Genomic DNA, 23,139 nt, shown 5'->3' with positions numbered 1-23,139 from the left:
AGAACCTGCGCCGAGCATACCTGACTCAGTCTGTTTCAGCCTTGGTGAGGATGTGTCAGCTGCACGCTCTGGTGGCTGGCCTTGGCATCAGAAGTGTTCCATACTCTCCCCCTAAACATGGTGTTAGGGAAGGTAGCGAGAAAGACATTTCATCTGAAATGTTATTACATGCATCAGCTTCTACTGAGGAATTGCTTATGCTATTTCATTAAGCATAATTAAGTTCCATGGCTTTCTGCAATTGCTGATGTGAAGCTCTATTCAGAATAATAGAGAAGGGAATGGGGAAGTATGAAAATGACTTTGAGAGTAAATACAGTTTGCAAATATGCTCAAGTTTTCCAAAGAAAGCATCTAAATGTCATTATCAGAGTTTTTGGTTGTAAACTCTTTCTGCATGACCTTGAGTAATGATCCTTTCATACATGCAGACCAGCTAATGACTGGTTCTGATTACCTCAGTTGGCATGTGCAGCCAGTAATTCACATTTTTAGTATAAATGAAGCATTTGTCCTGGTCACCCAATTCTGTAGTCTTTTTGCAGTGTTTCTGTGACACATTCCATTCCTGTCAGTCAAGTTTTATATCTGAGAACAAATTGTGTTGTATATTTGTATTGCTCAGAATATATATTGTTGTATATTTGTATATCTTTTATACTGTGCTGTGCTATAAAAAATATTTCTTTTGCTTTTTCTAAAGTTCTTTCTCTTTTGAAGCTTCAGTTTCCATGCACACAGAACAGAGCTGCTTACATGGTTTTCAAGAAGTTAAATTAGAATGCTAAATGTCTTGTCTCTTGGGTTTTTTATTTTCTATGACTCTTCACATTTTAAACTGGAACATAGAAACAATTTCCAGAGAACTTTAACAAAAAAAACCTGTCCTTATGTAACAGTCTTTGTACACATTATAAAATGAAAGAAAGTACCTGAAACAAAGGGAACACCTGTACTACTTCAGAAACTTCTGGACATCTAAGCATTTTTAACAATAAAGATGTTACTGTGATTTATATGTGTTTATATGTGTTTCTTGTATGTGAGAAAAGACATGCTTCTTGTCTCTGTCCTGTAAATGTTGTCACTACAGCTGCAGGATGGTGTCACTGCTGGTGCATCTGGAGACTGCAGTGCCCATTCTTCGGATTACAGGGGCATATGGAACTGAGCAGAGGGTGATTCCTGAAGGGAGTTGACATTGTGGGATCTATTTTTTCATCAGAAAATAGAATATTGTGTTCTTGTCTCCAATGCTGTATATTTTTTCCAAGCCTTTCATCTTAATTTATTGAGGGAGGGGAGTTTAATTGCAGGTGGTGGTTGTCTTATTTCAAGTAGATTTGAGTAATATGGTTCTGAGTCAGTCTCACAGCTTGTGTGTAGGTAATGAGCACTCGCTGCAATGCAACTTTAACTTTGCTTTCCAATGAGAGGCACTTCTTAAACAGGGCTCTATTTATAGCACAATCAGTAGGAAAAGGCAGAAATACCTCACAAATGGTAGACTGCTGTCATTTGGGGCTTTAGGGCTGAACCCAGCAAATGTCAGAAGCAAATGTTCCTTTCTTACCTCTTTCCCCCCGTTTCTCTCTTGACACCCATGTGCAAGCTGCTGGGGATTTAAATATGTTTTTAAATATGTTTACACAAATCAGTAGTTTCCTGTGATAGGAAAATTAATACTAAAAATGAATGCATGCTTTAGGCATCTTAAATTGTTCTTCTGCTTGTTTATGTGCTCTTCGTATCTACCAGGATTTTTGATTTATTAGTTCTCTTAATCCTTAAATGATCAGAAAACACCAAATTTTCTTGAAATCTACTGTGAGGTGGATTCCAAATATAAAGGCTCAAATGATGGACACTAACCTGCCACTTAGGCACGGCTGGAGGTGAATTCACTGCCAGCACTTAGAGCAGCAGTCTTAAAGCAGCTGCTTCAATGCTGCCGTCTTCCTCTTGGATTATGAACCTGCGCTTGAAGTTATTATTTGCTATGCTATGGCTCTGAAGGTGTACATCACTAAACGATGCTCTTCCCTACTCCAGCTGAGTATGTCCCTCCTTCTCCGTAGGGAAATTTTTAATTGCAGAGGGAGTGGCACGGGGCTGGGGGGCTGTGGAGGAGCAGCTGAAGGAAGGAATTGTGTGGGATGAGTACTTCCTACTGCATACCAAAATTCAGTGTCAGGTCTTATGGAAGGGTCTATTTACACAACTAGTTAAGTTGCTTTTCACCCACTCACATCCTCTCACAGATTCCAGTTGTCTGCTCTCAGGCCCGTGTTCCTGCACTGCCTGCTGGAAAACTGCTGTGTCTCGGTGTTTCCGCGGCAGGTGACAATGCCAGCAGACAGCATTTCCTGTCCTCTCGGAGGCAGCAGCACTTCGGGGCTTTCCCGCACGGGTCCGGGCACAGTGCTCTGTGCCGGGGCTGCGCCTCACCACAGCGGCCCACTCTCCGTTCCATGGGGACTTGCAAGCCATTTACTGAGTTTATTTTCCTTATTATCTACCACATGCATGTCTTCATTTACAGTTCTTCCATGCCAATGATTCTGTGACGGGTCTCTATGTTGTAGTCTCACGACACCGAAGAACAGCGAGGATTCCCAGCCTCTCCTTCGCCTCACTGCCCACCCCAGCAGCTGCTGTCCTCGCAGGGCAGGGCGGGGGTTCGGCGAGATGCGCCGGGACAGCGAGAGGCAAGGGCAAAAATCAAAGCAGCCTCGAGGACCCCTGCCCAGGCTTGAAGCCCGAACCCGTGGAGTAGTGGGGGGCTCGGGCCGTACCTACGCCGAGGGCTGCGGCCTCGGGGCGGCTCGGCGAAGTGGGCAGCGCAGGCTGACACCCCTCCTCCTGCCCGCCCGCGGAGAGGGCCCGTCCCGACTGCGCTTCCTCGGGGCCGGTGCCTCCGCGGCGCCGCCGGACGCGCTGGCTCCCGCCTCGCCGGGTGCCATCGAGCGCGGACGCGCCGGCGCCAGAGCGGCACCGGAAGCGGTTGCCGGAAGCGGCCGCTCCGTCCCGCGGGGCCATGGCGGCAGGCGGCCCCTGAGGCGCCGCCATGTATTCGGGTGCCGCCGCCGCGGGATCGCCGCGCCGGGACTTCATCTCCGTCACTCTCGGCCCAGAGGAGGCGGCCGGGGTCGGTGGCTATAACAACAGCAAGGCTTGGCGGCGGCGCTCCTGCTGGCGGGTGAGGGCCATGCGGGGAGCTGTGCGGTACCGGGGTATCCCTGGCCTGGGTGCGGGGGCACCTGGTGATGGGGGAGGGCTGTTGGGCGGTCAGGAATGTCCCTAGGCTTAGGTGCAGCTGGAGTTTCACGGGGGGCCTAGCGTCGTCCCCCAGTTCCGAGTCGGGCAGAGGCCGTGGCTGTCGGCCCTGGGCGCTGGGGCTGCCTCGCTCTGGGCTCTGCTTTCGGAGTGCTCAGGGCTGCTCTCCGCGGGATGGGGGTGTGTAAGGCACGGGCTGGCTGAGGTGTCTCCACGTCATGTCTTAATTTTCACGAATAAAGCTGGGACCGGGGGCATACGGTAAAATCCTGCCCTCTGCTCGTGCACATTTGAGAGGCAACGCCGAGCACTTTGGACAGAAATGAAGGTTTGGTCTCTGTGCCTTTGTTCCCTGTGTTAAGGCTTAAGGGGAGGGTCCTGTCTTCTGGCCATGGAGATTAAAGGGAACAGTGTGAGAAGAGGGGTCCTCTGGCAGACTTCTGGGAAGTGACCTTGTCTGCTTGTGGGTAAAATGGGCAGACAGCTTCATGTGGGATGGGAGTCTTGGGCTGGAGAGTCTTCTGTGGGAAAGAGTGAGTCAGAGGGCCAAGATAACCCTTGTTACAGATAGGAGATGATGTATAGTCACCTACAGAGGCTTTACAGGTCATCAGATGAAGTGTGTATGAAGAGCTTGTTTAGGCACACAGTCCCACAGTTCTCTTTTTATTACCAGCTAGAGAGATATGGGCCCGAGTCATCACCCTTCATTTTACACTTATTCTTTGTGAGCAAAAAAACAGTAAGATGGTGGTGAATGCCCTCACATGTTCTTGTGCCTTACTCCTACCTGTTGCAAGACACCACAATTAAAGCTTCTTTTCCCATCCTACCCTGATGAACCACAGGGCTGCTGGATTTCAAGCGTCTTTTTGCAGTGGGAAAAGGATCATAGAGTTTGCTAAGCAGGTAGAACTGAAGATGACACAGTGGGACCAGCATTTTGCAGTGTGTCCAGAGAAGGGTATAACAGTATTCCTGTACAGTCAACAGTGCGGATGTAAGGCAGGAAATTGTGCTGTGGGACTCACAGTGTGAGCCCATTGACAGTTCTCCACTGAGACATTCCCGGCCTCTGCATGAGGATATGGGAAGTACTGTGTGGTTTGTGGCAAAGGTCCTTCCCAAGTGTAGCATTGGCAGTGAAGTTCCCTCTGTATATCCAAACCGGAATTAGTGAATTTCGGGAGGACTGTTGGAAAAGTAATGGTGGCAGTTTAACCCTTGATGTTTAACTCCAGCTTCTCTCTCTGTAAATTGAGGCTAATGTTCCTTGGCATCGTTCAGGTTAATGTAATTTGCTGTCAGTTTTTCAGTGATTGTTGCATATAATCTAGTGTTAACCATACATTTTTGCCCAGGGCTAAACTTGAAAAGATTGTGGGTTCGTCTTGTTTGCTGTTGTGGTGTTTTACTTAATTTTCACATTGCTGCAGGTTGGTGCCTCTTTTTTTTGTGGTGCAGAATTTGTTCTGTGTGACAGTTCCCATGCTTGTCAGAGCCAGGATACCTGACTTCTCTTTTACAGATTGACAGAATATTCTGAGTTGAAAGGGACCCACTCTTTAAGCAAACAGCCCATACAAGGATCAAACCCATGACCTGCCAGTGATTGGTGCTCACCTTATTTTGAGCTTTTCTTCTTTGCTGCAGTAACATTTTTAGTTTTCCTGCCATTTTCTCGTGTTTCTAATTTTGCATGTGCATTCTGCAGTCCCTTGCCAGCCAGGAGGAAAGAGGCTTTTGGCTGATTTCCCAGTTGATAGCTTAGCAGGTGCTCAGGTCAACCAATGGAGGTTGTGATTGAAGTCAGCTGTAGTTGAAGCTTTCTGGGAATCTTGGCATTTGGCAGCTTCTGAGGTTCTTTGAGCAGGTGGTTCTTATGCTGTTTTTTGTGAGCTTCTTGTGCCAGCTGGTTGGATTTCTGTTTTCTCTCTTATCAAAGAAAATTAGCAATGGATATATGCAGCTGGAAACAGGGTAAAATTAAACCTAGTCAGTTTTGTGGGTTTTAATCTGAATGAACTAATAAGAGTTTATTTTTAACCAAGTAGGTTCTTAATGTCATGCTAAATATTCTTTCTTTTACTTCTTTTCTCTCCTAAAGAAATGGAAGCAGCTGTCCCGACTCCAGCGGAGTGTCATTCTCTTCCTGTTTGCGTTCTTGGCAGTGTGTGGAGTAATTTCGTACACAAGCATGGGGGAAACATGGAAAAGTATGTGTTCTGTACAGCTCACAATTGCCAGACTGAGCTGTTAACACCTCGTTCTGGCAATGAGATATTAGGAGATGATTGTGGGTCTTATAACCAGTTTTAATTTCCATTGCTAATGACTGGGTGTATTCATTAAAATGCAGTTTTGAGATGATTTTATGTGGTGTTTGAATGATGCAGTGCTTACTCAAAAAATATTTTTGGTATTCCATTTATTTCTTTGTGTTGACTAGGGCAACGTTTCGTTTTAGTTGATGTCCTGGTTTCAGCCAGGATAGTTAATTTGTTGAAGTAGCTGGGAGGGGGTGTGGCTAAGGTCTGGATGTTATTCTGTACCCCCTCAGTTGTTGCTGGGCGTGGGAGAGGGGAGAAAGGGGCTCTTTGTGCTGGGCAGAAGGGGCTCTTCCTGGCAGAGAAAACATAGCAGGGCCAGCCATCTTTATTCATGCCTTCATGTAAATAGTTTCTTTTTCCTATACCTTTTGTTATTAATATTGTTGTCCTTAGTGTTTGTTTTTTTATTTCATTGCTGTTTCCCCAAAATTGTTCTTATCTCAACCTGTGATCTTTGCCTTCTGTGCCACCAATTTTCAACTCATCCACACCAGAGGGAAGGGGAAGGGGGAGGGCAGAACAGAAAAGGGAGAGAGAATAGCAGTGTTATGGTTTTTGTGGTTTCAGGGAGCACTGAATTGGGAACTACCCTTCCAAAACTATGACAGTTGATTAAAATCTGAAAGTTTTGAGTGTGGTTTCTTTATTGTGTTTGTATGTAGATACGGGTAGATCAAACCCAATTAGTTTAGAAGTTCTAAGCATTTGGATAATACTAATGCGCATTACTTCTGATATTATCTTATTAATTGTATTGAAAAACTGAAACAGTATCAGTTTTAAAAATCCCCATGTGCCTTTTAGGAACTTCCTTTTATATTAGGGAGAGGATTAATACCAAAATACACTTTGTATCTAACAATTAGTGTGTTTTTATCAATGCTTTGTGAATGCAAACAGTTTTTGGAGGTGCATCTACTACTTGTATACAGCAAACTGTTATAAATTTCTAACTGCAGCCTTGACTGTTGATTCCTTGTGCTGAGTAGTTTTGTGTGTCTAGGTATAACAAACAAATCATTCGATGATCAGAGAACAGAACAAGAAATTCCTAGATTGAAGCTGGCAAATCCAGCTGTTCTACCAGCACCCCAGAAAGCAGATGCCAACCATGGAGACTACCCTGAGCTTTCACTGCAGGTAATGTGAGAAGAAATTAGTTTTCTGACGTCACTAAGAGATTGTGAAGGCAAATAGTGCTTGGTTCCAACAGTTGTTGTGGAAGAAGGAGTTGGAACTTGCAGTAAACCTGTGCTCTTGGTGGAATGCTGTCCTCTCAGGGAGGGTTTTGGTATTGTATTTCTTGGCTTTACCTTATTTATTTACATGTTCTGTATGCTGTTTTTTACTCACTGCTCTTCCCAGGAGGGCCAGGACTTTATGTCACACTGACCTCTTACTTGAGGCTTCACTTGTGCTGTGTGAATCACTCTCCACTCTTGTGAGAAGCCTGGAGTCATGGTTCATCTGGGAGCTTGAGAGATAGCTTCAGAAAGAGCAGATGATAGATTTTGAAGGGTTATGTTTGTGGGGAATGCAGTGGGAAAGGAACATCAACTGACTGTGAATTAGTGGAGCAAAGGAATACTGGTTACTGTGTTGTTTGTCATGAATTTATCTCATGAATTCAGGGATGTTCAGTTAATGAATACAAAATTTTGTGTGAAATCTTTTCTTTATCATGCAAAAATGTACATGTGTTACTGTATAGTAATTCTTGGTTTTTACACTGGCATTGTGGAAACTTGTTTTTGCATTCTTTTGCTAATTCTCATAAATTTACTGTGCCTAGTAGAATGGAATCTAATATCCTTACAATCCTTCATCACTACCATGTGTTAAATGAATACTTGTGAGCAGTAAAGGTAGTTTAGAAGTAATTTATCAGTGTAAACTTAAGAATGGGATGATTTTACCAAAAGTTTAAAGCAAACAAACCCACAAGATCTTTACATAGGTTCCATTCAGGTCAGAATTTGCCTGCTGCAAAACAAACAAAATAAGATTTGTATGAATTTATGTTTAATACTGGAATGATATTGATTTATGGCTTGAAATTTTACCATCTCTGCAACTTACCAAGCACATTTTTTTTTCCTATTCTCAGAAGCCACCAAAACCACCTCATGTTCGTCGTGGTCCTTCCAATCTTCAGATAAAGGCGCCACGGAGAGACACAAGACTGAAGACCCAACATGATACCATGAGGGCTGTAGAAGAGCTGGTCGAAAAGGATAAAGTAGAGAAAACTGAGAAATCCATTATCAGGTAGAAATGTTTCAGGCAAGGTACAGTGCTTCCTTCCACCTTGCCTGTGCCAAGATCCATTGAGTGTTGGAGTGAAAATTTCAAGGGCTTTTTGTTGTATGTGTCCGAGGTTATTTTCTTTCTTTGTCCACACAAAGGTTTGTTCTCAGGCCTGGCCTGATAGCAGCTGATATTACTAGGCTGATAGATTTAATTTTGATGAATGTGCAGTTTCTCTGATTTTACTGTTTGCATCACACAGCTGCAGAGGGTTTGGAGCCCTGCAAGGCTGGCTGTATTTCTAATGCACTTAGACACTCTTAATGTTCAGCAAGATTCTCAGTGTCCAGAGGTTTCTGCTGTTCGTTGTAATAAATGTTAATCTAACAGTATCAATGTAATAGTGCTGCTGCAAGTGTTTTTGTCCTGGGGCAGGTTTGGAAAGTGATAGCATTGTCAGTGGGTTGGTGCTACTAAAGAAATTGGGCCCAGGCCAACCAGGCAGAACCAATGGATGTGTACATAGCTGTGTGAGTGTAACATGATGTGCTTACTTCTTTCTTACAAGACATTTCATTCCTTGTACAGATCTGGTAGTATCTTTAACAGGAGGTCTGTGCTTCTATGGTTATGTAAGTGTTTTGATTTGGGAATAAGTGAAGGAAAGTAATGTGGATATAGAAAAGACTACCAAAGGTTCAGCAGAGGTTCTTCAGACTTGGAACATGAGGCTTGAGAGTTTTATTTGTTTTATGTTCTCTTTATCACTGGCTCAGATGAGCAGATCATAGCATTGGAACTGTGCCTGGCTCAGCATTTTGGCTGTCAGTATTGTCTGAAAATGTTTTATTGTTTTGCTTTGGCGTGGGCTGTAACTCACAGATTTAAACAGGTGGTAATAAGCGAACTTACAAGAGCAATGAGAACATAGTGAAGACTAGCTACAAATTTAAAGAATGCAAGTAAGAAATGAAATATGGCATTTATCTAAGTCAGAAGGTATGCTGACTGGAAAGAGTCGGACTGTTAAAGTAAACAATATAGACTTTAAAGATCCTGTAAGCCTGGTTCCCTTAGAAAGCATATAATGGGCTCAAAGACACCATACCTATACGTTAAATGGTATGGTTGAGATTGTTTGATCTTGATTTGAATTTGGCCTGACTTGAAGTCTGCTCTGAAAGACAAAGACTTCTCCTTTAGGAGATTCTTCATGAAAACCTGTAAAAACTGCTTTACGCATCTGTGATAGAAGAGAAGGCTTGTAATCCCTTGATAGCAGAGTTAGTACTTTGAGCATCTCATCCTTTCTACTTAATCATGAGTTTTGGTGATCATCATTTATGTGTCATTTTTGCAGCATGGCAGGATGGTAGAAATGCTGCAACCTTCTTCAAAGTGTCTCTTTCAGAAGCTGCTCAGAGTAAGGCCACAAGAACAGGACAAAGGGCAGCAACCTGTAGGGGCAATGAGGGATGAATAGTTGGGGTGGGCAATGTGAACTGGCCAATGGGGAAGCAATCTAATGCAGATTGGCAGTAGTGCTGCAGAGCACCATGGGCTGCATCCTCTCTATCAGCCTAGGTGGGCAAACTCTGATATATTCTTCCAAGAGAAGGCCCTGGGGATTTCTCTCAGGGAGAAGGATTGAGAGGATTCAACATGGTACTATTTAGTATTAGTAGTCAGTGTGGTAATTTCAGAGCTGGTAGATAACAAATTGTTTGTAATACAACTTTTTCAGGTGTTTATTTTAAGAAGTTTTTTATTAAATTCCATTGCCAAGATATTTAATGAAAATCCAAGAGCTTGTAACACACATTTCTTAATCAAGTAAAATTTTTCTGCAGAGAAAATTTCTTTGAACAGAAAACTTACTTAGTGGGCCACATAATCATTTTGAGCCTTGCTACAAAATCTAACTCCTGTTTTATCAAAATATTGTGTGATAAAGAAAATACAGAGATAAGTCCCATTCATTTGCATGATTTTCTGTGACCAAAATAAGTCCCTTGTATTTGCAGCTGGAGAGGAGCAGTGATAGAACCTGACCAAAGCACTGAACCTCCATCCAGTAAAATAATGGAACTAGAAAAATCTTCACCTGTGGAACCTGAAGACCAGAAAGAACCAAGTAAATAGAGCAGCTAATGATACCTTTTATTTTGTTTGTTTGTTTGCATTTATGGTTTCAGTTGTGCAGTTTCTCCCCAAACACATTATTTTATTTGTTTGTTTAGATTAAAGGAAACAAAAAGTATAGGAGAGATTGCTTACCTAAAACATCCTAGTTTTTCAGTGTTCTTATTTCACTATGCCAGCCTTCATGCTTGTTAGCCTTCAGAATTTGAAAATAAATTTTAGAGACAAATCTTTGAAATGTAGCCTCTGGGAAGAGGCAGGATAACCTAAAGAAGGAGGGCATGCAAGAGACAGCTTCCTTTTCAGCTGTGCCTTTCCATTTGTTCTGCAAATACAGGGGAAATGACTTCCTCCCTGAACTAAGTGGAACTATTTTTAAGGCTCACCAGAAAGCTGCAGAACTTGTTTTTAAAGTTGCTGCACTTGTGGAGCTAAGAACCTGTTCTTCCTTTTTCTGAGTTCAGAAAAGAAACCAGGAAGTTCTGGTGTGATGAACATGACATATTTCAGTGTGATGTATTTGCACTTCTGCAAGCTTAATATTTATGGTGTTAGCTGTGCTGCTTGGTGTTTCCCACTCTAGAAGTCTTTGTTCATAATTTTTCAGAATGGCTTGAAATTTTTCATGTTCAATGTGTAATGTAAGCTCCACTTCACAGCAGATTGCAAGCAAAAACATCAGTACAACTAAGGAAAAAGACTTGGTTTAGCCAAGATGGAAAATGTAAATTTTCTTTCTATTTTGATATTGAATAGAAAGTTCAATAGAAATAATTTTGAAGAAGTGATTTTAAATTTAACAGAAAGCAGTTGGTAAGAGAGGGAAGATGAAGGAAAGATGTTATGTGTTGAATTAGCTGAGGATTTTATTCTTAAGCATATGTATTCAGCACCTGGATTACCATGGATCTTAATCTGGTATTTCCTAGCTTCTGTCTTTTTGAGCTTTAGTGATACTCATCTATAGCTGTGCATGATTATTTTAATGGTTTATTTGCAGAAGTGACAGTTTTGTTGCCAGGGAGAAATCTCTATTTCCAGAGAGATTTCTCTCTTCCAGAGAATTTGACTGAATTGCTGACTGGAAACACTGACTGGTTATTCTGCTGAGGAAAGGCTGTTCTGAAACGAATAATATGAGGGTGGTTTTTCCATTGCAGTGATCAGTTAGTTTGAAAGAAATTTTATTTTCGGTGCAATGCAGTAAAGTGGTGCGTAGTAGAGTTGCATCAGTGCCCTGTAGAAGTCCTGAGCAAGGTGCTGTTTCTCCTTTGCAGTGCCCATCAATGAGCGCCAGCTGGCTGTGATTGAAGCCTTCCGCCATGCCTGGAAAGGGTACAAGGATTTTGCCTGGGGCCATGATGAGCTGAAGCCTTTGTCCAAGTCCTACAGCGAGTGGTTTGGACTTGGGCTTACCTTAATTGATGCCTTGGATACCATGTGGATTTTAGGCTTAAAAGAAGGTAATTTTTTTCCCTCTTCCAGTTTTTTTCCCCTAAAATAATTCTTTAATTTCTTTTCAGGTACTGCCTGTTCAGAGTTCTTTGAGGGGAATATTTATTACATGTGGCCTATAAATTTATCTTCCTTGTGAGGGTAAATACATACATACATATGTATGTGTACACAGTGTATGTATCTGGTAAATTTGAGGGATATTTTAATAAACTTCCTGGTCTTTGTTTCTGTACTAAAACCTCTGTGCCATTACATAGCCACTGGGGGCTCTCTGCCCATCACTCTTGAGTAGTGTCTCGATGTTCCTTGCTTGTGTTTTACCACACCTAATACCAGTATTTCATATATGGATTTAAGAAGGCTTTTTCTGTAAGGAATCCATGGGTGGAGAAAGGGACTGCTCAGTACTTGTTCCTGAATTGTTTTGTTGTCTGTATTTTTGAGAGTTATTCTGGAAATGACCATGCTAGAAAACTTTCAAACAGATTTAAAAAACTAAGCCAAAAATTTTGCAATTCTGTTGCAAAACACTTTAATGCTTAATTAGTATTTATGACCATTTTTTTTGTTGTCGGTTGGTTGGGATTTTATTTTTCGCAATGCAGAGGTTTTTTTAATGGTATTTAAAAATTTCTGGAACTGTATCTTTTTAACCATGGTCAATAGCCACCTTTGTAAACTTTTATTAAACTTACAGATTTTTCAGTCATGATATGAAGAACAGAGCTGCCAGTGAGGGTGCAATAAATACTCAAAGTATTTCATGGTTCTGTCTCTTCTACCTTTGAAGTTTTTGTAAAATAATACGTTGTGTGTGTGCAGCTCTAAGCCTGCGCAGGCTGTCTTGAAGTTTAATCAAGTTGACAGTATGTTGCTCTTTTTTTTCCTATTTAATTTTGAACTGAGTAGAGTTTTTAAAATAAATTATTAGTATTAGAGATATGTTGAAAATGGGTTCTTGGTGAGGACTTCTTTCTGTTTTTTATCAGTTCTGCTGACTGCCTTAGAGAGCTCCTGGGGTTTCTTCTGAATAACAAGTGCTATGTAAATGCAAGTTCTGTTTGAGGCTGCTAGTCTTTCTTATCACCTGATGAATGCAAAAGCTTCTGTGGCAGAGAACTCTGCCTTTGCTGTTGTACTTCTGACAACACTGACTGAAGAATTTTAGTAATTCTTCTCAACGTGCCCAACATCCTGTATTTGCCCAGCATCCAGGACTGGAGGGCGAAGAGGCATCCATTTGCTCCAGAGTTTATCTTCTAAGGAATGCATTCCATTCTGGTAAACTGTTTGTTCTGCTTCTCACAAGCAGGAGTTTCCAGAAGCTGTGAGATCACTGAAATAGCTCAGCCTCCAGTCGTGAGGGCTAAATTGACTCACACGCACTGTGGAGACCCTGTGCCCAAGCAGTTACTGAGTGCTGCTGCTGCTAAGCTGATTGATGAACATAATATGCCTTTTCTTTTAACCTTTCTTTTGAATTAGTAATGTGATAAACAACCATTTTTGTTTCTCGAGAAAAAGATTGCACCATCTTGCAGGAAGCAGGCTCCTGAGGACATTGCTAGGCTAAAGCTATTAACTGAAAATGTTACCTGTTACTGTGCTGGATAATGGGTCTGGTTGAAAAAGATTAAATTAAAAGTAGCAGGCTTTGTGGAAGTGTAACTAATTATTTGACAAGTCAAATGGATGGATTTGAACGATTCTAATTTTGGGACTATTTTACTAAAAAATTCTTCTATTCTTTTTTAAACTATTAAGGATTTTCTGTTTTGGTGGATATTTCTGTCTGTGTGCTTCTATGGTGTGTGCTGAATAAGAATTAAGCCAATGGTAATGAAACTTCCTCCAGCATGTGCTCTTCATTTTAATTTTCCACCTAAAATATTCATCTCTATAGACAAATACAAGTAACTGTCATGAATATATGGAGTACTCATGTCTTTAGTTATTGGAACATGGCAGAAGTTCTGAACTGAACTACCTTTTACACTTTGCAGAGTTTGAAGAAGCAAGAAAATGGGTAGCAAATGATTTAGTCTTTGATAAAAATGTGGATGTGAACCTGTTTGAGAGCACTATCCGTATCCTGGGTGGCTTGCTGAGCACCTACCACCTCTCTGGAGATAGCCTTTTCCTGGAAAAAGCTGTGAGTGTCTGGCCTTACAAATGAAATTGGGTTATGTATTCCATATTGGACAAAGTTGAGGGAAGGTTCCTCAGAAAGTTAAATGTTACTGGTTTTTAACAGTTTCATAAAGTGGTGGGGAAGGCATTTACCATTAAGCTTTGAAGCCTGCACTTCTGCTCTCTGTACAACCTCAAAGCCTTGCTGTGTTTGTCACCTTTTCTTGTATGTCTGGTCTTCTGCTGATGAATGGTTGACCATCATGAAGTTCATGAAACAAAAGAAGAAATAAATGATTGGCAAAGGGTAATAGTTGTTTTTTATTGCCCTTTCTGTGTGTCTTAACAGCATCAGCTGCTTCAGCAGATTAGCTAGATCAGCCCGTGACTGCATGCTAGGGATTGCAGCCTCAGATGAGGCCTGCAGTGCTAAGGACAAGGTGGAAACTCTGCTCATTACAATGAATAAGTTAATGTCTTTTTAAATTTCTTTAATTGCTTGCATCATCTAAAACTAAGCTGCTGTTCTTCTTCCATCTGCTTTGTGAAGAAAATCTAATCGGATGTCTATTTATATATATATATATATGTATTTTTGGTTTGACTTGTTTTGACCCTGTGCTTTCTTTAGAAAGACATTGGAAACAGGCTTATGCCAGCATTCAAGACGCCGTCCAAGATACCTTATTCTGATGTCAACATTGGTCGGGGCACTGCACATCCCCCTCGCTGGACATCTGACAGCACTGTGGCAGAGGTGACCAGCATTCAGTTGGAGTTCAGGGAGCTCTCTCGTCTGACTGGAGATGAGAAATTCCGGGTATGGAAGAATCAGTTGATATTGCTTGCTTTGTCCATTTCTCTGCAGCTCTACCACTGACTCTCCATCAGTACTCATGGTCTCAGGAGTCTATAAGTTATGATAAAAAAGTTGTGGAACTCTAGACAAGGGAAGAAAAAGAAACAAAATATTCCGTTATTTTATTGAATGCCAGAAATAGTAGTGGAGATGAGTAATTGTTTTTCATCCTCAGAAACAGCTTTTAAGTAGAAAAATAAAAATTTCTGAGTGTAGTTTCTTGATACTGTTTTCTGTGTGCAGAGAACAAAACTGAAATGTTACCATCCAAGGAACTAAAATGTCATTCAATAGTTAAGAGTCTGAGAGCAGGTCACCATATAGGGAAAAGTTAGTTGAAATAAAAAGAATTTCAGAGAAAATAATATTTTCCATTTTTCTTTTTGTTTGCTGATGTTATTATTTTGATATTTTGTATCCACAGCTCAGTGTTGAAGAACGCAGTCATTTAAAGAACCTTACTATTGCTAAATAGATTCATGTAGTTGATTTTTTTGCTGAACTTCTCCTTTGCAAGTCTGAGTAAATCTGAGTGCTGTAGTACTGGCTTTTGAGTGGGCTTGCCTTCAAGGAAAGGAAACAGTTATAATTGCTTCAGAGTACTTGAACATAACCAGAACATCGTATTTTGAGAGTCCAAAAGTCTGAAATCTTGAATTTAATATATTGCTCTAGCTGAACTTGATGTCCCTGATGCTAATTTGGGGGAGCAAAGTTACAGGTTTGTTACTGGACTATAGTGACGTGACACAGTTCTGTACCTCATTTATACCTATAATTTATGTTTTCCATTTTCTTGTAGAAAGCTGTAGATGAGGTGATGAAGCATGTTCACATCCTCTCAGGGAAAAACGATGGCCTGGTGCCTATGTTCATCAACACCAACAGTGGACAGTTCACCCACCTGGGGGTCTACACTCTGGGAGCCAGAGCTGACAGTTACTATGAGTATCTACTTAAGCAGTGGATTCAGGGTGGAAAGAAAGAAAATGAGTAAGTTCTTTACACTTCTGATATTGGTGTTATAATCAGGTGAGCTGTAAAACCCGCTGTTGTAGTTTGCTGCTTAAAGAAAAACAATGCATGTGCTCAAGAGTCAGCTGGACTTAGTACTGTTTTTAAAAGCAAGCTATGAAGAAAGAGAGACCTGTGGTAACATGATGAAAGAACACAAGGAGAGTTAGCCTTAGTCTTAAAACTCCCCTCTCCACAAAAGCTTTTTCTTCCTCAGATGTGAGGAGTGTCACAGAAAGGAGATGAGAATAATAATGACACTTCTGAAATACTGTGGGCCTCTCCTTTTGACAGTGATGTCTGTGTTTCCTCTGGGTTTGCTAGTGAAAGGAGAGTTTGATGTTTGTGTTATCTTCTCTTTAATTCCAGAATGCCAGACTGGTTGGGGTTGGAAGGGATCTTAAAGCTCCTTCTGTGCTACCCCTGCTATGGGCTGGGACACCTTCCACTAGACCAGGTTGCTCCAAGCCCCATGCGGCCTGGCCTGGGACACTTCCAGGGACAGGGCAGCCACAGTTCCTCTGGGCAAACTGTGCCAGGGCCTCCCCACCCTCATAGGGAAGAATTTCTTCCTAATATTGTGTCAGTCTACTTACTTTTAGTTTAAAGACCCTTGCTCTATCACTTCATGCTTTTGTAAAAAGTCCCTCTTCAAGTCTCATATGTTTCTTTTATCTGTACTGCATTAGTGGAAGAGTGTTTACAAGGAGGAGTTAAAGAGCTTGGAAAAGAAACTTTCCTTCAAGACAAGTCTGCATATAAGTTAATTCTGTTAGACTGTTAGACTCCTTGTTAATTTCAAGGAGTTTAATGCAGACAGAGCAAAAATGTGCTTCTTGGAGGCATTTTTGTGTGTCAGAGCAGATGCCCTTCTGCAAACAAAGCTTTCATCACTGCTCTTTCTGAGGCTTATTTTACTGTAAATGGAGAACTGCTTTCTTTGGGACCACAATGGCATTTTGTGAGCCGCACAATCAACAGGTTGTTTTCCATATTGAAAGTACATGAAAGCAAGGAAAAATGAAATTAAATACTGCGAAACAGTGTTTCACAGTGAGACAGGTCAATTGGAAAAGATTGCTTAAACTCTTTAAATCTCCATCTTTGGATGGGGGTACTGAAAAATTGCTTGGATAACCTGGTGAAATTGAATCTGCCTCAGAGCAGAGGGTTGAAATAGAGACCTCCAAGAGGTCCTTCCCAGCCTCGATTTTCTGTGATTTCAATAACTCTGCTTCCAAGGATTTTTGAAAAAAAATCTGGTTATTGCCTAGAAACAGTTGCAGGTGTTTTCTTTAATATTTGAATAAGTATTAAAGTATTATTTACTTTTCAAGTAAATAAATTTACTTTTCAAGTAAATTGCTACATGGTAGTGACAACTGATTAATGTTGTGTTGATGGTTACTGAGGGAGTTTTTTGAGTTTTCACGTTTAGTTAAATATTACTCTGTAGACTGAAGTAACAGTTGTCTAAAAGATTGTGCTGAACATCAGCTATGACCAAATATGTTCTTATTGTGTGCATGTGAGCCAACTGGGGATGATTTTTTTCACAGGCTGTTGGAAGACTATATGAGAGCCATAGAAGGAGTGAAAAAGCATCTTCTTCAGAGATCAGAGCCCAAGAAGCTTACTTTTGTAGGAGAGCTTGCTCACGGCCATTTCAGTGCCAAGATGGTAAGAAATATAACTGCAAAAGAAAACAGAAAAACCATTACAAAATTTAAATGAAACCCAACACAGAGGCAAATGCAAAGCTTTTCCCTCTCAAAAAACAAAACCAAACCCCAACAAAAACAAACAAATGAAAAAAAAACCCAAAACACAAGATGATATATACATACACATCTGTCCAGTGTGATGACATTAATGAGTAACTGCCTTGTAGATACTAACTACAAGTGCAAACCGAGGGCCTTCTCTGAGTCACTCTAGTAAACCCATTTTGTTCCTTCAAGACTGAACATTTTGGTGCTGGAATTAAAATTTCTTTCTTTTTTCCCCCCGTTTTAGTCAGGGGGAAAAAATTCCAGGGCCCTAAATTGTTGCAATAATACCTATTTTACGTATTACTAGTTTTCAATAATTCAAAAATAAATGTAGGCACTTGCACACCTGTGTTTTCAGATTTGCCTTCAAAAGAAGCATGTCATCTAATACTGTATTATGGGGTTTGAAAAGAAATTAACAATTTTGGAGGTTTCTGTCCATTCATGACATCTTTATTTTCCTACCTGGAAGATTCTTGGGTATAACAGTATGCTGTTTGCTGTAGGGAAAATTGATTGATCTTTACCCTGTGTTCCCAATTTGTGTATTTTAAGATCTTCCAGTTAAAAATCCCATGCTGTGCAGGTATTGTATATGTGCATAGCTTGTCTGAAAGATGAGTGATGTATTATTAATGTATGTATAGCCTTTCCTGATGTAGTGTTTTTAAGATCTTTAGTACTGGTTTTCAGCATGTGCTTCTTGGATCTGAATTTCCCAAAAGCTCTCCAAAAAACCTGCTGTGAGTAAGACCAGAGTCTGGGTTTTGGGTGGAGGGGGCTGCCCCATTCCAGGACAGGACAGAGTTGAATTGAGACAGATAGATTTGGCTTTGGTGTCTGTATGTGTCAGAACACTTCCTTCTGTTTCAGGGAGTCAGAATTTTTGTTTTAATCCATTATTATTGGGTGGAAGGCTGGACAGGTCTCCTACCCCGTCCAGCTGGAACAGTGGGGGATGTTTGGCTCCTATGTCTATGCTGACCTTTACAACCCTCCACTTTCTTTAAGGACTAGACAAAGCTTTTAAAGGTCCATACAGGGACATCAGAGTGGTTTTATTGTGTTTTTGAGTGATGAGACCTGAGCTTTGATTCTGAATGTTGAAAATCATTTGAGATTCCATATGTGACATTAATCTGCGGTGCTTATTTTCTTACGTCAATGGTAGGTTTAGCTCCTAAGCTACCATTAGGTTAGAATGAGGATGTGAAGCCTTTAGGTGGTTCTGTTGATGTCCTGCATGAGCTGATATGAAATGTATGCTTCTGGTAAACCAAAAGACACTCTTCTTCCCCTCAACATGACCTGAGACCTTTTTTCCAGAAACTTGTCATAAAAACACATTCTTCTACATTTTTGAAATTAACGATTTCTGTAATAATGCTGCCTGCCTCATGTTACATTACATGAGATTGTTAAAAAGTTATCCTCAAGTTGTTGGCACCAGAAATGTGTTTTGAAGAAGAACAAAAAATCAAAAAAATTAAAAAGACGGTGCCTCCTTACTTCCCCTGCTGTTTGATGTGTAACTTCTCAGTAAGAGTTGTCTTGTCTTGCAGGATCACTTGGTTTGCTTCTTGCCGGGTACTTTAGCACTGGGAGCTCACAATGGACTGGCTGCTGATCATATGAAGTTGGCTGAAACTCTTATAGAAACCTGCTACCAGATGTATGCTCAAGTAGAGACAGGCCTGAGCCCAGAGATTGTACACTTCAACCTCCATGCGCAGAAGGGCCACAAGGATGTAGAAATCAAGGTGAGCACATAACTGGCCTGAATTTCAGGTTTCTCTGTAGCTCTATTCTGCTGTTGAACTCCTGGCCAGATACTAGCAATGGGGTCTGTTGTGAAGCAGCTAATTCTTTCTCTGCCTTGCCTTCTAGCTGTACCCTAGGCTTTGGTTTTAGTTACCCCAGCAGTATATTCAGAAGCTGATTTATGCATAGCAAACTCTTGGGAGCAGATGGAGATGTGAATAATTATTTTTCTCCCTGCATGCATCCTTGAGGAAATTCCCTGTCTAATACTCTTGCCTTTTTTTCTCTTGCAGCCTGCAGACAGACACAATTTATTGCGACCAGAAACTGTGGAAAGCCTTTTTTATATGTACAGATTCACTGGTGATAAGAAATATCAAGACTGGGGCTGGGAAATCTTGCAGAATTTCAACAGATACACCAGGGTAAGGCCAGTTTATTATAACCTTGTTCTGTCAGGACTGTATTTTTTCACTTGCTTTCTAACAACAACTTGAAAACCATACTATGTTTCAGGATTCATCAGATAAATCTGGGGGAATTTTTAGGTATATACAGAAAAATTGTTTTCTTACAGATGGAGATACCCTCCTTAGTCTATATAATGAAAGAAGTCATATTACATTGATGAAAAAGTGAAATACAGAAGCTATAGGCAAGACTACCAAAGTGTTAGAATCTGTAGTTTCTAGACTTTGGAAGCTGAGAAGGGCATGGCTGGATTGAAAGAACTCTTCAATTAAAGTTGCCAAAGAAAAAAGAAATAGCATAAAATGGCATTAATGGCATTAACAGTATTTGTGTTCATTCTGACTACAGTGCTCATGGAGATGTCACTGATATGCTCTGAAAGTGTGGCACCAAATATGGTCTGTTCTTGGGTCAGCTCTAATGTAGAAATCTCTGGTTCCTTTCTGTATATTTGTCCAGAAACTTCAAAGGGATGTTCTTTGTGATACCCCTCTACCCTGAGCACAAATGGATATTTTGCTTCATTTATTGTTGTGGTTTCTTTTAAAATGCAATGAGAGTTTTTTTTCATTACTGAAGCTTTATACGTAAATGAAAACCAAGTATGAAATGAAAAGCATGAAAACATGATCTGTTCATAGCACTTATCTTCTCCAAGTGCATCTGGATGTTAGGAAGTAAAAAATTGTTTTAGGTTATGCAAAAATACGATTTTTTATTTCTTTTTTTTTTTGCACAGGTTCCTACCGGTGGTTATACTTCTATTAACAATGTTCAGAATCCCAGGAATCCAGAACCACGGGATAAAATGGAGAGCTTCTTCCTTGGGGAAACACTCAAATACATGTTTCTGCTATTCTCAGATGACATAGACTTAATCAACCTTGACAAATATGTCTTTAACACAGAGGCTCATCCACTCCCTATCTGGGTACCAGCATAGACTCTACATCAGTGGATCTTCCAGTGGTGGCATTATCTTCAAGTCACTTTACTTTTCAGGGTTTGAGGAGAGATGCTATAAAATGCACCTTTTTGACTTCAAACAACAGACAGAAGCTTGGGAAAAGCATTTCTGGTTTGAAGAAATCACATCAGTCTTAAATCTGATCTCTGGTTCTGGGATGGGCAAAGCTGTGCCATATGAAGCTGATTTCCCTGGTGCTGAGGTTCAGAAGGTAATTGTAGCGTGGACCATGACATTCTTGGGGCTCTGATGGCCCACTTAACTGATGACTCATTTATGTCAGTGTTACTAAATGCTCATTAAATGCTGAGAATGCAGCGAATTGGCTTAGGGCACCCTGTTGTTCCTGGAGAGCAGGAATAAGCCTCCAGTTTTCTGGTTTATTCTGGATTCACTGAAACACTGGATTACAGAGCCATTCCTTTGTCAGACCGTGACAGTGGTTCAGGTGCAAAGTGGAATAAACAAAGAGCTGTAGTGCTGTCCCAGGGAAAAGCTGTCAGTATTGCTGCTGGTACTCTGATCTCATTCCAAACTCCCGAGATATGCTGCATCGTGTTAAGAGAAGAAAGAGGCAGCAGAGCATCTGTTGTATAGTGTTTTAGTTTTGTAGAGTACTTGGAACAGTACTCAAGTTGTGGCTGAAATGAATGGTGAAAGAGAATTTGCTGCTGGTTTAGCTCAAAGTGGTATATAATTTTGTAGAAATATTGAGTTTTTTAACTTCCCTGCAGGAAAGCAGGAGATAATGTGAAATGCAAGTAAAACTACATGTGCATTTTATATCTTATTTGCATCAGTTAGACTCAGGTATTCTGACTGAAAGCTGCTTCCAGCTTTTCAGAGGTTGGGCACTGGGAAAGCTTGTGAGCATATTAAGTATCAGCTTCCTTGTGTCCCTTCCTGTTCAGATATCACATAATGGTTTTTGTTGACTCAAAACAAACCTACAGCTGTACAGCAAAGTTCTTCTTATTCATAATTTCTTGGACCATCGAGAAATTGTCAGTTATTTTTTTCCTTAGGAGTACAGTGGGTATTTTCAGCAGTAGTGTTAAAAGCAGACAGTCTACAGCAGTTATAGACCCCAGTAGAATTGGAGAAATTAATTTCAGTTAGTTGAAGACAAAGTGGACCCAGGTTTTTAAAGAATCTTACAGGACCCCTGGGATCTTTCATTTTTATATGTGCACATGTACAGATTTTAAGCCATGAATTTGAAAATGAGCTTTCTAGAGTGCTTTTCCTTTTGGATTTGGACTTGGACAGTTCTGTATTCATGGATAAGATCTCAGAAATGTGATTGTTCATATTTCCAGTTGGTCTCACTAAAAGTCTCTTTCCCCCATGGCAGGGGTGTCATGGGCAGGGCCAGGAGCTGCAATCCCCACTAAATCCAGAGGTCACCAGCTGTTAATAGAGCTGACTGATTTTGACTCTAATGTTTCATTTTCCAGTGGCTGAGGGAGGTATTTTTTAGTAATTGTAATCTTTGATTTGTAAAGTAAGATGCATCTTTGTTTTATGCTGATCCATTCTGTTTGCTGGAGTTACAAGTTACTCTTGGGACCACTATTTAAGTGTTTTATATAGTATTTATCATTCCATGTACTAATGGAAATGGAGAAATTTTAGGAATTATTTAAATGCACATTCTTCTGTCATCAGAGGGACCCTGTCCTGGGATTGACAGGACATAACTAGTCAGTGCAGAATGTTAATGTTCCTCTCGTTCACATGCCAGCAGTAACTCTGAGAACAAGCTTCTCATTTACAAGTGCAGTGGAATCCAGTCACTATGGCCTTTGGCTACATAACTGATTTGCTGTCAAGGCTTCTGTTTTCTTTGGCACAACAATAAATTAAGATAGTGCAGTGGAAATGTGGAAGGAAGCACCTTCAGTTTTTTTTGTTCATGAAGCAGGTTTATGCTGCTGAGGAGCTGAGTTTGGGCTAAAAGCTAAAGGCTTAAAATTGGAGACTAAAGGAAAAAAATTAAATTCAGTGACACTACCCAGGTCCTGCTCTCCTGTGTTGCTTTGGCCTTGTGCCTTTGAACAAAGTGAATTTTGATCCTTTAATTTTGACTGTGCTATGGATTGTAAAACTTCCAGGGTTTGGTGTTTCACGGGAGAGCTGCCTGACTGAAGCAAGAGAGATTTCTTGGAAAATGGAATACATATATAAATGCTTACCAAAAATCTTCTGGTTTGGAAGTTGTACACAAGTCTTAATGCAGTCGAGTCTACAAATGTGACTATGGGAGTCTGTGTGATACTTTTTTTTGTTTTATGATTGGCTTGAGAGCAGTAATTAATTTCCTAATGAGTTGAAGGGGAGAAGAATAAACTGACACTTCCTCAAACATGTCTTGTCTTTTAGCTGAGCCTGTTGGTCCAGCTGATTTCTGTCTAGTTCCTCTTGGACCATGCAGTTTCCTCAAAATGTGGCTTTGCTGTCCTCAGCCTTTAAACCTGAGGTTCAGGTTGTTAGCTCTCACTCCCTTTGAGAACAAATGCTTGTTTCACACCCCTGCGTCACTTGTGAAATGGCACAAACAAACAATCTCAACCAAGCTCATCTATTCTTCCTGTTCTTCTGCAGAGGTAATTTTAATTGCTTGTTTATTTTTACTTCTTTAGCAAACTGTTGGGTCCGATCAGTCTCTGAGTTCCACAGCCTATTTCTGTTCCATAGTGTGCTTCTCCAGGG

General features: G+C 40.8%; 1 protein-coding gene across 1 annotated transcript; it reads left to right on the top strand.

Moving 5' to 3' along the window:
- The first annotated feature begins 3,009 nt into the window (after nucleotides 1–3,009).
- MAN1B1 (mannosidase alpha class 1B member 1) lies at nucleotides 3,010–22,444 on the top strand. The gene is made up of 13 exons (XM_058038376.1): nucleotides 3,010–3,199; nucleotides 5,384–5,492; nucleotides 6,610–6,746; nucleotides 7,714–7,874; nucleotides 9,878–9,987; nucleotides 11,273–11,458; nucleotides 13,457–13,605; nucleotides 14,215–14,403; nucleotides 15,245–15,435; nucleotides 17,016–17,136; nucleotides 18,791–18,988; nucleotides 19,283–19,414; nucleotides 20,200–22,444. Exons 1-13 carry the CDS (start codon nucleotides 3,068–3,070, stop codon nucleotides 20,401–20,403), a joined length of 2,019 nt encoding a protein of 672 aa, XP_057894359.1. The 5' UTR covers nucleotides 3,010–3,067; the 3' UTR covers nucleotides 20,404–22,444.
- The last annotated feature ends 695 nt before the right edge of the window (nucleotides 22,445–23,139 follow it).

Source organism: Melospiza georgiana, chromosome 20, assembly GCF_028018845.1.
Source record: "Melospiza georgiana isolate bMelGeo1 chromosome 20, bMelGeo1.pri, whole genome shotgun sequence".
NCBI classification, from domain to species: domain Eukaryota; kingdom Metazoa; phylum Chordata; class Aves; order Passeriformes; family Passerellidae; genus Melospiza; species Melospiza georgiana.
Note: the sequence above shows the minus strand (reverse complement) of the source record. Positions and strands in the feature narration are given on the sequence as shown.